The sequence below is a fragment of the Pristis pectinata genome, chromosome 32, assembly GCF_009764475.1.
Source record: "Pristis pectinata isolate sPriPec2 chromosome 32, sPriPec2.1.pri, whole genome shotgun sequence".
Lineage (NCBI taxonomy): Eukaryota > Metazoa > Chordata > Chondrichthyes > Rhinopristiformes > Pristidae > Pristis > Pristis pectinata.
In genome coordinates this window covers 6,274,393-6,290,419 of record NC_067436.1, presented here as the reverse complement: position 1 = coordinate 6,290,419, position 16,027 = coordinate 6,274,393, and the positions used below count along the sequence as shown (strand labels likewise).

The following is a 16,027-nucleotide window of genomic DNA, read 5'->3' as shown; positions in this document are numbered from 1 at the left end:
TACCATAGTCCATGCACCACAATAGGAACAATTCCACTCTGTTTACCCTAACTAAGCCCTTGGTGAACTCATACACTTCTAGAATCTCCTCTCACCCTCTGTGCTCTGGTGAAGAAACCCCAGCTTCTGCTGTCTAATCTTGTAATTAAAATCTCTCATCCCTGAGCCTTTCCAGTAAATTCATTCAGTGTTGGTAATTTTTTGTTTAAATGTTGATAGTTATGAATTATTAGTGACTTCATTTATTTAAAAGCTCCATTCTGTGAATGACCACGTGGTCTTGTACCATGCCTGGGGTGACAGCAGCAGTTCAGGTACCCCCTACAGTCCACCTGAGAAGTTGGCAGCACAGTGCCACGTGCTAGGTGGAGAACAAGGAATATCAAATGTGATGTGAAGAATTACATTAATGAATAGGTGCGAGTGCTGGATTGTTTGAAAGGTTTTCCTTTTCATTCAGGCTCCCGCTACCACAGATCGATCTGTGGTAGAGGGAAGTAGGCTCATGGCTCAGCAGGAATGACCCAAGAGCCTTGTGGTCAATGTCCTTCATCTGCCTCCAAACAAAGTCCTTCAAGATCTAGTGGCACAGGACTGAATATCACTTTTGCTGCGATATTAATAGAAAAAAAACAATATGCTGCTAAAAGAATTTGCTAACTATTTCTTATGCAAAATAAAACACCAAAGATCTGGAATCAGAATGGTGAGGTTTATGTGGGAGGAGATTGTCCCAAGTATATATTTTTGAAAATTATATTGATGCACCTTCTCTACATCACGGAGGAGGTTTATGTGCAGTGTTGCTTAACAGTATTGCAATGCCCCTATTTTGTTGACTAGCTTATAGAGGAAGGGGGATTAAAATTCATTGTACTTCCTACAGTTGTGCACCACGTGGTGAAGGATGTCTTGGTTCTGGAGAAGGCACAGAGAAATGGTTAAGGTTAACCATTAAGGTTAATGGTTAACCTTAAGGTTAGAATAAGCAGGGGAATAGAACAAACTAAAGAGCTCTCTCAAAACACGATGGGCCTTCTCCAAGTGCAGCAACCATGGAGTGTGGACTTGTGAGTAAGAGGGAGATTTTATTTTCATTTTAAAAATGTGTTGATTTTATTTCCATTTAAAGTTAAATTCTTTTCACCCTGTAGTTTTAAATTGTAGCGATGAGCAAATGGTAAACAAGTAGCTTTAGAGTCCAGTTGATTGGGAAACAAGCTGGAACTGGTTAAGAGCATTCTGTGAGTGCTGTGTCCAGAGTGTTAGTCACAGAGAGATACAGCACAGAATCAGACCCTTTGGCCCCAAGATTTCATGCTGACCATCAAGCAACCATTCTTACACTAACCCTACACTAACACATTTCTATTCTCCCTACATTCCCATAAACTCCCCCCATAATCTACATTCATAAACAAGGAGCAATTTATAGTGTCACTGAGACATACAGCACAGACACAAGCCATTCAGCCCGCCATGTCTATACCAACCAGTGGGGACCCGTGCATATTAACCCCATCCTCCAGCACTTGGCCCGTAGCCTTCAATGCCTCTGCAATTCAAGTGCTCATCTAGACACCTCTTCAAAGCTGTCAGTGACTCTGCTACGACCACTCGCTCAGGCAGTGTATTACAGATACTTACCACTCTCTGGTTAAAAGTCCCAAAAAGGTTAACCTACCGATCCACGTATTTCCGGGATGTGGGAGGAAACCCATGTAGTCACATGGAGAACGTGTGAACCCCTCCAGACAGCACCCGAGATCAGGATTGAACCCGGGATGCTGGAGCTGAGGCAGCAGCTCTACTACCTGCACTGCTGTGCTATCCAGTCACGTGCATACTGGGGAGCAAAGCACTTAAGTGAGGTAAGGATGACAGTGACAAAGAATATTTTAAAACTATTCTAAGACGGGATGGCAGGACAGGTGCTGCAGTATATGATCAGTGACATCTGCAATAAGTGGCTCAAGAAACTTCTGATGAAAGGTCACTGACCTGAAACATTACTTCTCTCTCCACACATGCTGCTGCAACACTTTCCAACATTTTCTATTCTTGGTTCAGATTTCTAGCATCTACAGTTTTTTGATTTTCACTTTGTTCTAGGGGGCAGCCTCATCCTTTGCCTTAAGGACTCTGGTTCTGGTCAGTTAAGAGGAGGGACGGCATAATTACGAGTGAGGCAGGTTTAGGAATCCAGAAGGTATTACTGCAGGAGCCTCAATCTTCACACTTGTTCATAGATGAAAGCAGACACCGCAGGGTGGATGAGCACACTGATCTTAGCATCATGGTACAGGGACTGTACCAGATAGGGGAGTGACAAGTAATGTAGTGTTATTGGGGACAGTGTAGTTAGGGGGAATAAAAACTGTTCTTTCCAGCCACGAGCGTGAATCCCACAGCCTTGTGCCACCTGATCAATGCCATGGTTAAGAAATGCCATGGAGAGGAACAAGGATTGGAAGGGGAAAGATCCAGTTATCATGGTCCACATGGGAATTATTGATAGAGATAGAATGAGGAGGGTTCAGCTGAAGGAATATGAACCACTGGGGTCCAAACTATAAAGCAGAACAACAAAGTGATGATTTCCAAATTACTACCGAAGCCAAGTGCAAACTGGCATACGGCAAATAAGATCAGATAAGATCACAAAACTGAAGGCGTGGCTCAAAGATTGGTGCAGGTTTCAATTCATGGGTCAACAATACTGGGGAAAGAGGGAGATCTTCAGTAGGATAGATTTCACTTAAATCAGGCAGAGACCAGTATCTTAGCAAACTCAACAACCAAGGCTGCAGATAAAGCTTTAATGCAAAAAGTGGAGGGTTCCAGGTAAGCACAAATCTTTGAAGTTCAAGAGAAAAGACAAAACATTAGTAAAGGGCAGCAAAATGAGTAAAAATGGTCTGTCAGGAAGGGGAAGTGTGTACAAAAGACTAAAACTCCAACTAGAGTCAGAGCAGAAAAAAATGGTACAAAGACAACACTGAAGTGAAGTATCTGAATGCACAAAGCATTTCTAACAAAGTGAATTAGTGACACAAATAGAAATAAATGGGAATGGTCTAATAATCATTACAGAGAATCAGTTTCAAATTCAGATTCAGGTGGCAATTACTTATTTCAGTAAACTTTGGAAGAGATAGGCAAGATTTAAAAAAAAGTGGAGTGTAGTGGTGGGGTGGTAAAGCAGCTCAAATTTTAAAGGCTAGGATAAAGGATTGAAGCTCGGATCAAGTAGAATCATTCTGTGGGAGCCAAGAAACAGCAAGGGGAAAGAAAACATTGGTGGGAGTTGTACATGGCCTGCTCCTCCTCCTATTTCTGTTCTATTGGAGTATACAAATCTAATATTTATGGGGACATCAAAATGGGGCTCCTAGGATGGTGCCAGAAGTTATTTATTTTAGAGAAGTACATGCTTAAAGTTTTCCACAATAATGTAAGAATGTCATTGACAGACTAAGAGGGGAGTCATTAAATTAAATGTTTTTTCCTCAGAGCCATCACCATCTGGGTAGACTAATCATATGCCAGACACCGACTTTCTAAACCTTTGTGAGATGAGGCCGACTCTGGTTAGAGGGAAAGTTATTAGTTAGATATGATTTTGAGGAGTTATGAGAAACTTCCTGAGGGGAATCAGAATTTATATTAATTTTTATTTCTTCCTCAGGCAATTTGTCATGTCAATGTTCCAAGTTAAAAGTGGGTGTGGATGGGCTTGCTGTTCGTTTATAATTGCAGCAAAAGCCCCAATACATCGCAATCTGTCCCTTACAAATGCTACAGGAACGGCTGCTGTGGGAATGGAAGTACTACCATTTGGATAGGATACATTTCTTTAGTTGAATTTGAAACATCGTGCTGGAGCAAAGCACAAGGAGCTTAGGCTTTCATCCAGTCTAGGCCTTGCAGAACAGAGACTAGTACAGCACAGGAACAGGCCGTTTGGCCCACAATGTCTGTGCTGACCATGATGCCAATTTAAACTAATCCCATCTGCCAGCACTTGGTCTATATCCCTTGATTCCCTGTGTGTTCAGGTGCCTGTCTAAATGCCTCTTAAGCATTGCTATCATATCATTCTACTATCTCCCCGGCAGTGCGTTCCAGGCACCTACCATTCTCTGTATATAAAAAAACTTCCCACATAAATCTCTTTTAAACTCTCCCCCTCCCATCTTCAAGCTATGCCCTCAAGTATTTGACATTTCCATCCAAGGAAAAAGATTCTACCCCATCTATGCCTCTCATAATTTTATATACTTCGATCAGGTCACCCCCCCACCCCCCCCCCCCCCCCCACCCAGCCTCTGACGTCCCAGAGAAAACAATTCAAGTTTGTCCAACCTCTCCTTACAGCAAATACTCTCTAATCCAGGCAACACCCTCGTAAACCTCTTCTGCACCCTCTCAAAAGCCTTCACATCCTTCTTGTAACAGTGTGACCAGAACTACACACAATACTCCAAATGTGGCCTGACCATAGTTTTATACAGTTGCAACATGGGTTCCCAACTTTTATACTCAACATCCCGAGCAATGAAGACAGGTATGCTATACACCTTCTTTACCACCCTATCTACTTGCATTGCCACTTTCAGGGAGTTATGGACTTGCACCCCAAGACTGGTGTGACCTGAAGACAGTTTTCTTTAAAATATATTTGCTAATGGAATGTGGGCATCACTTATCTTGGTACAATTTAGCTGACAAAGCTGAAGGCCAATATTTACTGCTTCTGAGAAGGGTTGATGCACCACTCTTTTAGAACCACTCCAGTCCACACATAGAAGGTGCAGCCAAAGTACTGACCCAGTGGCAAGGAAGGAATAGCGACAAAGTTCCATTCCAGGTTGATGTGAGTTACTGCGGGACCCCAGAAGCTGTGCTTCCCTTCCACTGCAACTCTCATTCTTCCAGGTGGTGGGATTGTAAGTTTGGATGACAAAGGAAGCACATCATCTTATGCATAACCCAAAATACAACTGGTATAATTACCTGATCTTGGCACTGGATGCAAACATCTTGCACTATGCCCTTTGGCAATAAGCCAAGTAAGCCATTTTGTAATCAAGGGTTAAGTTTATGGTTGGAGATAAATGAGGTGTATATATTCATGAATAGCAAATGATGCACACAGTCTCAAGAATAATGTAGATTTTGAGAACTTGTTTATTATTCTCTCTTGTGGTTGAGACTTTAATTTTAGTGTTCACTTTTAAGAATATAAACAGCCATTAATCAAGCCCATTTTCTGGCACAGAGGGAAACCCAGCGCTCCCCAGTGTTTGAATGCAAAAGTTTGAATAATGTATTTCAGAAGAGAAAGTCTGTTAACAGTTTCCACTGTTTACCAATGTGCCAGTGAAAAAAAATCAAAAGGCACTAGCTTCGTGTTATGTTTGCAAAGCCCAAAGCAATGTCAAGTAAATTGTCTTATGATAAATCAAACCCTAAAGCAGTATGTAAAATAATTATTTTTAATCCATTTATTAAAAAACAAAGAAAAACTTGAATTTGAACTTGAACCAAAATCCACAAATCCATGCACAGAATATTTCATGTGATGGCTTTGCTGATTGATAGATGATCAGAATTGGGCAAACGTGCAAGGTAGGGGTGGCCACGGTGAGAGTGTTAAATAAGAGCAAGAATATTCGACTCAATGCATTGGATGGCAAGAGACAAAGGCCGGGTTTCTGAGTGGGACTGCTAACAGTTAGTGGAATTGTTGTCAATTTGGGGTTTAAGGAGGGTTGAGAAGTCAAGGAGGGATGCGTAAAGGTATTAGCAAGGGTGCAGATGTGATGGGGCAAAGGGAGACAATTATAGTCAGAGTCATATAGCACAGAAACTTCAGACCACCACGTCCTTTTTGCCCATCTATACTAATCCCATTTGACCACAAGAATTACGCAGAGATCAAGGAATCTAGGATGCGATGAGGATGAACCAATATTTGCTGTTAAAACTGGCCCTGCATGGAATGTGGGTGTGATTGGTAAACCAACATTTATTACCCCCACTAATTATCCAGGAAGATAGTGGCAGGCCATTTTCTTGAATCGTTGCAGAGTAATGTTGGTAGTGGTACTCTCACTGTGTCATATGTTATACTTTCATATTTCCTTACTACACAGAAAGACATTTAGCCCATCAAGCCTTTGCCAACTCAAAACAATCACTATCCCCCATTAAATTTTCCCTGTTACTCATTTCCAACACCACCCCTCCCCCCCCCATCAATTCTACCACCCACATAAACTAGAGGTAGTTTGCAACGGCCAAATAACCTACAAATCCATTCATCTTTGGCTTGTGGGAAGAAATCACAGCACCTGGAGGAAACTCAGTTACAGGAAGAACATGCAAACTCCACACAGGTGGCACTGGATGTCAGGATTGAACCCCCGGTCAGTAAAGCTGTGAGACAGCAGCTCCACCAGCTGTGACACTGTGCACCCATTATTAGGTGGGAAGCTCCAGGAAAACGAAGGAATGCTAATACATTTCCAAATCAGTACAGTGTGATGGGAGGGGAAGCTGGAAGGGGTGTTGCTGTCCTTTTATGCTGGTACATAATCCTAGGTTTGGGGAGTGCCCAGGGAGTCAATGAAAATACAACAGTGTGTAAATTTTCACTACCAAATGCTCTCATGCTTTGAAGACCAATTTCACCTGCACTCCCAGTTATCAATATACAAAGCAAAAAAAGATACATCAAAATTAAAATAAGGGAAATGTCCATTTTACCTGTGAACAAGTAAAAATGAAGTTTGGGTTTTTCTCAATTAGTCGCAATGCAGACACCCAGCTCCGAGCACACTTTCGAATGGTCTCTTCATACGGCCATAACCAAGCTGTTCAATGGCAAAAAAAGAAAACGCTCTTTAAAAATGAAATGCAATCATATATGGGAGCAGGAGACTAACCAACCTCTCGAGCCTTCCCAGCAGTCAACTGAAACACAACTGTTCTATACATAAGCTCCACCTACCTGCCTTGGTTTACAAAAAAATCTGTTCTCAAGTTTTAACTTAACCTCTGCCTCAATAGGCGATTCCCAGAGGAAATACCTTCCCTCCATTAATCTTCCACTTTCATGGGAATACAGTGCCAAGTGTAATCAAGCAAAAGGGGTAAAGCTTTTAAAGTAATACTGTCCATTCATTCAATAAACAGAAGCATTTACTTATTATAGCACAAGAGGCCATTCAGCCCATCAGGACTATGCCAAAGAGCAATCCCATGAATCCCAATCCATTTCCTTCAATATCCCCCTCCCCTTTGTAGTCCTACAATTTATTCTCTCTTAAGTGTCCATCAACTCCCCTTCTTCTAGCCACTTACCCACACTAAAGGGTTAATCTACAGTGGCCAATTAACCTACCAACCAGAACTCCTTTGGAGGTAGGAAGAAAGCAGAGCACCTAGCGAAAACCCACACGGTCACAGGAAGAATGTATAAACTCCATACACACAGTACTGGAGGTCAGGATAGAATCTAGGAACCTGGAGCAGTAAGCCAGCAGCACAAACTGCTGAGCACTGTGCACAATGGGCTGAATGGCCTCCTTCTGTAGTGAAAGATTTTGACATCTAGTGCAGTGGTTAGCGTAATGCTATTACAGCACCAGCGACCTAGGTTCAATTCGGCCGCTGTGGGTAAGGAGTTTCTACGTTCTCCCCGTGTCGGCGTGGGTTTCCTCCGGGTGCTCCGGTTTCCACCCACATTCCAAAGGCATACAGGTTAGGAGCTGTGGGCATGCTATGTTGGCACCAGAAGCATAGCAACACTTGCGGGCTGCCCCCCAGCACATTCTCAGTAACACAAAAAGACGCATTTCACTGTGTGTTTCAATATACATGTGACTAATATATTAATATCTTATCAAGGAAAATGAATCAGCATCCCACCTCATGTTTTACCTAAGTTCCTGATCTAAATATCCTTCCCAATTTTGCTACAAGGTTAGAGTGTATACAGCAAAGCAATAATTTCTTTTTGCAAAGCAATGGTTACACTCCACTTGCATCTGAGCAGTTTTAGGTCACCTACCTTTATACTAAGTGGACAGTAGAGATACAACACGATGATGTCGTGGTGGGAGAGGAAACAGTGGGACTACTTCAGCTGCAGCACAGGAAGCCAGGACGAGGTTTGTTTTGTCTTGTTATGGTTTTTTGATAAAGAGCACATTGAAAGACTAATTCTTTGAACACAGAAGTAGAAGCAGGAACTGGCCATCGCTCCCTGACACCTGGACGACCATTCAATAAAGTCAAGGGTGAGCTTTTAGCTCAGCACCACTTTCCCACAGGAAGCCACATCTCTCCATTTGCTTAAATCCCGTTTCCACTTCTACTTGAATATAATCAGTGATTGAGCCTCGACATCCCTTTTGGGCAGGAAAGTCCAAACATATCCTATCCTCTGTGTGAAGAAATCTGTTCTCATCTCAGTCCTCAATGGCCAACCCATATTTTGAGGATAGCCCCCACCCCTTCACCCATTTTCCTCCCCCTCTTGGCTCCATCCACCGACTACCCATATATTTCAACCATCAGCTCTCCACTCCTCCCTCCCAAAGCTGATCCTGCCTTTCACCCCTCCCCTCATGGTTCCCATTATCACCTTCCTTACTTATCCAGATACCAGCACTGTTAGCCCTTTGTGTTCCTGCTTATCTCTCTCCAGCAGTCTCCACCTTCACCCTCCCCTCCCCACACCTGGCTCCACCTTCCTCTCTCTTGGTTTGCCTCTATCCATCATTCAGTTGTCTCCCAACTCCATCCCACTTCCCCCTCCTCTACCTGGCTCGATCTGTCCATCACCCTTCACCCACCCCCTCAGTCCACCAATCACCTCTGGCCCATCTCACCACTCCCTCTCGTCTCTTTATACCGGCCATTTCCCCTCTCCACATAGTCCTGATGCAGGATTTCAACCTGTAACAATTGCCACCACCAACCACCACCACCCCCCCCACTCCCCAAAGATGCTGTTTAACCTGCTGAGTTCCTCCAGCAGATTGTTTATTGCTCTGGATTCCAGTATCTGCAGTCTCTTGAGAGTCCCTAGTTTGAGACTGCAGCCTCTAGCTCCAGACACCCCAGCTGGGGATACATCATCTGTGCATATTAGGCTCTGTCAGTATTTTCTAGGTTCATGAGATCAGCTCTCATTCTTCTAAATTATAAAGAGTATTTGGTCCATCTATTTAATTTTTCCTCCAAAGACAATCCATCCCAGGAATCAACCTGGTAAACTTTCATTGCATCATCCAAACACAATTGTATCCTTCCATGCTTAGGAAGACCAGACCTGTACAAAATACTCTAGGTGTGGTTTCTCTAGGGCTCAATATAACTTCAACCAGACATCTTTTCTCTTGTACTCAAATCTTCTCACAGAAGGCCTCCTAACTGTTGGCTGCATCTTTATGTTAAATCTCAGCAATTCACGTACAAGCATATCCAGGTTTGGCAGACTGATGAATGGAAAGAACCTTCCCCAATTGCAGGACTATCCCAAAGGGCTTGACAATCAAGTGTAGTCATTGATGTAATGTGCACAGCATCATCAAAGTCCTGTTTGCTTGGCTGACCAGATACCCACAGTTTAGATGTTGCTTGCGGGATGTTTGGTGTTGGGAGAACCCACTGTATCCTTCTTCAAAGTCGATCGCAAGATCTTTTTTGTCCACCTGAGACAAGGCATCGGTTTATATCTCATCGATAAATTGATATACTATACATCACTCTCTCAGCACCCTAAAAAGTGAGACACGAGAGACTGCAGGTGCTGGAATCTGAAGCAACAAACAATCTGCTAGAGGAACTCAGCAGGTCGGAAAATATCTGTGGGGTGAAAGGAATTATTGACGTTTCAGCTTGGTGCCCTGCATCAGGACTGAGAGTGGAGAGGAGAGGTGGCCAGTATAAAGAGAGCGTGGTGAGGCAGGAATTTGATGTGATTGGTGGACTGAGGGGTGAAGGATAATGGGCAGATGAATCCAGGCAGGGGAGGGGTGAAGTTGGAAGACACAGGCAGGTGGATGATAGATAGAGGCAGATGGAGTAATACCACCCCCCGCTGACCTCCACCACTCTGATGCTAAGCAGTCGGTCCTCAGCAGAGTCCTTGCCTTTGTACCCCTACATGCACACCTCAATGCCCTTACTTATCAGAGTCCAGCACTGGTAGCCTTTGTGCTCCTGATTTTCACCCTCCAACAGCTGCCTCCACCTTCACCCCACCTCACTCCGTCTGCCTCTCCTTTTGTTTTGTCTGCCTCTACCCATCATCCACCTACCTCCCAACTTCACCCCTCTCCTCTCCTACCTGGTTCCATCTGCCCATCACCCCTCCTCTGTCCACCAATCACCTGTCTCAACACTGCCCCTCTCCTCTTTATACTGGCCATCTCCCCTCTCAGTCCCAATGCAGGGTTTCAACCCGCAAAGTTGACAATTCCTTACCCCCCCCCCACAGATGCTGCTGGACCCCTAGGTTCCTCCAGCAGATTGTTTGTTTATCTTGGAATGGACCTTTAACTTTCTGACTCAGGAGGTGATTGTTCTTTCACAGAACTGAGGTAGACACTCATCATGGAACACTGACTGCAAGCACGGACTGACGATAGGGATACAACACTTCTAGCTGGACATAAAAACACTGGAAGAATAGGAATTGTCGACGTTTCAGGTCAATAGAAAGCATCCTATCTACCATAGTCTGGATGCATCACAGCTTGGTACGGCAACTGCTCTGCCCAGGACCGCAAGAAACTGCAGAGAGCTGTAGACACAGCCCAGTGCATCACGGACACCAGCCTCCCCGGACTCTGTCTTTACCTCTCGTTGTCTTGGCGAAGCAGCCAGCATAATCAAAGACCCCACCCACCCGGACATGCTCTCTTCTCTCCTCTTCCATCGGGTAGAAGATACAGGAACCTGAGGGCACGTACCACCAGACTTAAGGACAGCTTCTACCCCACTGTGCTAAGACTACTGAACGGTACCCTTATACAATAAGATGGACTCTGACCTCACAATCTACCTTGTGACCTTGCACCTTATTGCACTGCACTTTCTCTGTAGCTGTGACACTTTACTCTGTACTGTTATTGTTTTTACCTGTACTACATCAATGCATTCTGTACTAACTCAATGTATCTGCACTGTGTAATGAATTGACCTGTATGATCGGTATGCAAGACAAGTTTTTCACTGTACCTCGGTACAAGTGACAATAATAAACCAATACCAAAATCCTGCATCAGGACCAGAAACGTTGACAATTCCTTTCCTCCCACAGATGCTGCCTGACCCATTGAGTTCTTACAGCAGATTGTTGCTCCAGATTTCAGCATCTGCAGTCTCTTGTGTCTCCACTGAAACCACTGGGACACTCAGCAGGTCAGGTACCATGTGTGGAAAGAGAAATGGAGTTAACATTTCAAGTCAAAGACCCTACATCAAAACTAACTTGTTTTCTCTCTTCCCCAGTTCTGATGAAAGGTCTTCAACCTGAAACATTAACCCCGTTTCTCTTTTCAGAGATACCGCCTCCCTCGAATATTCCCAGCATTTTATGCTGTTATTTCGGATTTCCACCAAATGAATTTTTTTGATTTTCAGCTGCTAGCTTGATTCATTGTTTGACAGCATTCTCCATATCAGCAGTGATTTCTTCCCTTGTACATTACAGGGCACATAATTAGATTATTCTGTAATTTATCCCAGGTACCCAATGCTTCTATCCAGATGTTTGAAGATGCTTAGATTTTTAATTAGTCAGGCTTCGTCACAGCAATAACGTCATAATTCCTTGTGTTGAAGACACACCAGAGATCAAGTATTCAGTGACAGGCTGGAATCAAGTAGTGGTAACAGCTTACAAACAGAACACTAAATACTTGTGTTCCAATGCAGGCTACTGACCAGTACCACACTGCACAAGCAATAGACGTGTAGAATAGGTATATAATGCAACTGGAAGGTTCTAATCGCTGGAAATAAAATGAAATAAAAGCAAAAGATCTGTCTCACCATTATTTGTGTTTAATTACAAATGCTTCTGTGATTAAATGGATGCAAATGTCTTCTGACCTGTATCAATATGGCAGTGTCCCATCGCATGCACCACATGTTGACTCTCCCCATTCTTTTGCTGAAGGAAAGCATTGGCTATTCTGTGAACTTCTGCAAAGGTGTTTGGGTCTGCAACATCACAGGCATTTACCATCTTATTAGCGGTGTACAATGCTTGGTAGCTGCGCTGATTCTCAGTGCCAAGGAACTGGATAGTAGAGAAAGTAAAGTGGGAACAAGGAGATATTAATACTAAAACTTTATTTGTCTATCAATCACAAAATGCTGGAGGAACTCAGGTCAGGCAGCATCTATGGAGGGAAACGAACAGTCGACACTTCGGGCCGAGACCCTTCAACAGTCCTGATGCCCTTCAGCCAAACATATACCTTTTATGAAGCATTTTTGCAGTTGTGTGAAATTTGGTTTTGTGGTTTCTCAATTGTAATTGAGAAATCCCCAAAAAAATATTTCACACAACAGGATAGTCCAACAGGAATGAGATAAGCAACCAGATAATACATTACTTAACAGTTTCTGGGAAGAAAATACTTATAAAGGAATAATTATTTTCCAAAATGCAAAATAAAGAGCAATGCCCAATAAAATTTAAAGCATCCTTTGTTGAGATGGCAAATGATAAATTCTAAAATACCGGAAAATATACCAACTATTGCTTAAAGAATTCTGGGTATAGTACAAATCCAGGGAAAATGCATCTTGTGCTCTTAATCCTCCGTCTCCAGACTATCATGCAGTAAGAAAGAAAAAAGCTGTCATGATTTCGGAGAAACACACACAAAATGCTGGAGGAACTCAGCAGGTCAGGCAGCATCTATGGAGGGAAATAGACAGTCGACGTTTCAGGTCGAGTCCCTTCATCAGGACTCAATTGACTTCAGATAAGGGTTTTAGCCAGAAAATTAAACAATCTTTTCTGTTTACAAAATCCAACCAACTTGTGTGTTCCTGGTATTTTCCTTTTATTTAATTATCCGTTTACTTATCTCGTTTCCATTGGAGTACCCTGTTACGTGAAATTTGGTTGGGTTTCCCCACTTTGCAATTGCAAAAGTGGTTCATAAATGCTTGGTTGAAGAGCACACAGATAAATGAAGTATTGTACAAGAATTTATGTAGTGCCTTAAAGTACTTTACAATAAATGAAGTACTTTATTGAAGCTTAATTATTGTTGCAATGTAATAAAGATAGAAGGCAATTTGCACACAGCAAGGTCCAGTAAAGAGCAAAGCAAAACTGCTAATACTGTACCTTTAGTGACATGGTTGAAAGATATTTGCCAAAAACTCACCTGCTCTTCCTCCAAATAGTTTTGAAGTGCTTTACTATCGCTTGAGAGTTTAAAGTCCCATCTGAAAGACAATCTCTCTGACTGTGCAACATTCCCATATTACTGCACAGAAAAGACACCAAGACTTCGTGTTCAAGTCTCCTGAGTGGAAGCTGGACCCAGAACCTTCTGACTTAGAGGTAAGGATGTAACCAGCAAAATAATACAGACAGGCTGCTTTCATTACTGGGATAAAAACTTGAATTCATCTCTTGATTAAAAGGTGCCTTAAAGAAACAGTCTTACTGACCATGGAGTCATTACAGTAAAGCCCAAAGTCAATAGTTTAGATTGTGCAGGTTCCTTCAAAATACTGTCTCAAGATCTGCTTTAATTTGTAGGACCTCTCTATCAAGGACTGAAGCAAATTTGATTTTCTACATCAAAAAAGTTTAAATTTTACGGCATAGCCAATAGATTTAAAATTTTAAAACCATATCAGGCTTTCAACAGAGCAAACATAAAGTCTCAAATCCTTAACAGTCACTTGCTTCTCTGCATCTCCAACCCATTGATCCCAGTCCATGAGTAAATCTCAGTGTTGATTCTTTAACCCCTGGAAGATCTGATCTATGACAAGTAGACAGCTACGTGCAAGGTGTTTCTTAATAGAAGGCTGTGAAATTTTCAAGAATCCAGTAGGCAAGTCTCCTTACAACAACTATTTAATTTTATCAGTACTTTTGCTGTCCTTTCTACACAGAGACAAGCAATCAAAGCAATCCATACCTTTGCCATGTCAGAGAGGATTTCGAAGTCAATAAGCAGTTCATGAACATCCCTGTTGAAGACCACCAGTTCAGCCTTGTGGAGAGTGAACTTGCGCTGTGGGTCAGGGGGTGCAATCATAGAGCCCTGGCCTGCTCCAAACAATCCATTGCATGCCAGCTCTACATACAGCTCCAAGCTGCAGAGAGCAAAAAAGAAACACACCTCCAGTAAATTTGTTGTCTCCTCCAGCAAAGTTGTCTAACTACAATTAAAGAAACTGGACAGAGTAGATATTCAGACCAGCATGTCCAAGGGTATCAACTACATTACTCATTAAATAACCTAATCTGAAGAGATGACCAAAATTCAAAGGTCATCCCACTGCATCTCACTCCAGTGACTTTCCTCTTTCATGTAGAACACCTAGCCAAGATTACCATAATTAGCTCACCAGTTCCCAATTTAAGGGAAAAAGAGATAAACTTTCCAGATTGTGTCTAACCTGAACCAAGAATAAAAGATAGTCCTCTAACTAATTTTACCTGAGATAATAAAACCCAGCTCACTAATTGTTCCTATTCTGGAATTGCAGGTTAGCTATTGATTTCATTAAAATAATGCTATTGTCTTCACTTCAACTGAACAAACAGAAGCTATGAACGGCAAATTAAGTGACCAGAGTGTTTGCACATCAAAGACAATGCAAGCCTGCTACTGCATTAAAAGATGTCAATATTAGCATGGAGTAAAAAGAACAGATAGCTCCACTGTCTCACCCTGTTTCTAAGACAGATTTCCATAATTATGGATGTTTTTATAAAACAAACTAGAGATGATGCTGCAGCTCTGTGGGAAGAAACATAACTACTATCCTTACCCAAAAGTTGCCGTTTTACTCACTTACTATAGTACCCTTCACCTTTTATTAAAGGTGTTTGCCACTAAATCTCAAGAGAATCTTAAAGCATACAAAAGTTTTCTACAGGTGGTTAAGATTGCTGACCTGTGGGGTTCTTCATCTGTTAGATTCTCTGAGAGGATATAGCTTATCTTCTCCCCTTCTTTAGCAAGGCCCTGAAGAAAAATCATTATTATTTTTTTAAAAAGGTTAAGATAACACAAGAAACATAATTAACACTTAGGCTTTGGTACAGATCCAGCTGATAGACTTGTTTCTTTTTTTACAGAATTCAACATCAATGGGTGAACAGCATCTCCATCATTTACCATGAACTTAACACTATTCCTGTGTTAATCAGCACATTAACTTGTACCATCCATTCCACGTACTCGTGTATATATTGCAACATGCTTCAAGGTACCAAGTTTGGTCATTACATCAGGTCACTATTTTGGTCACCAGATCAGCCACAATATTGAACGGCGAAGCACGCAGGAAGGGTTGAATGGCCTACTCCTGCTTCTATTTCTTATGCTGTTGCCATGCACCTACAGCTCTCGCCATTTTTGGTAGTTCAAGGCCACAGACTTGTAAGATGCCATCAGCATAGCCTAGCCAAGTAATGGCAGTGCATTTGGTAAATGATAGGCATTAAAGCCATAGTGTGCCTGGGCGGAGGGAATAAATGTTTAGGGTAGTGAATAGGAATCAGAGGAACTGGATTTTTCCTGGATAGAATTGAATTGCCTGAGTAGTTTTAGAGCTGCACTTATGCAGGCAAATGAGAGTGTTCCATCACACTCTAGAAGGCACTGATTTGTGCCTTCCAGACGATAGAAAGGCTTTGGGTTATCGGAAGGGGAGTCACTCTGACCTGCTTGTGTAACCACAGTAGTTATGTAGTTGGGCTTGCTGACTTCATGATCTGGTGACCCCGAACTCCTGGCCA

General features: G+C 42.5%; 1 protein-coding gene and 1 long non-coding RNA gene across 3 annotated transcripts in view; one reads left to right on the top strand and one right to left on the bottom strand.

The window, feature by feature from the left end:
• The window catches only part of man2c1 (mannosidase, alpha, class 2C, member 1), a 69,748-nt gene that overhangs the window by 50,601 nt on the left and 3,120 nt on the right, over positions 1–16,027 (bottom strand). For both annotated transcript variants that reach the window (XM_052042719.1, XM_052042718.1), the window contains exons 4-7: positions 15,181–15,251; positions 14,196–14,373; positions 12,133–12,322; positions 6,772–6,878 (exon numbers count right to left, since the gene is read on the bottom strand). In XM_052042719.1, coding sequence (XP_051898679.1) covers positions 6,772–6,878; positions 12,133–12,322; positions 14,196–14,373; positions 15,181–15,251 — 546 coding nt within the window. The remainder of the gene's footprint in view (positions 1–6,771; positions 6,879–12,132; positions 12,323–14,195; positions 14,374–15,180; positions 15,252–16,027) is intronic.
• On the top strand, positions 1,034–15,484 carry LOC127585336 (uncharacterized). Its single transcript, XR_007958497.1, has 3 exons — positions 1,034–1,070; positions 13,538–13,606; positions 15,365–15,484. It is a non-coding gene; the product is annotated as an uncharacterized LOC127585336 (long non-coding RNA).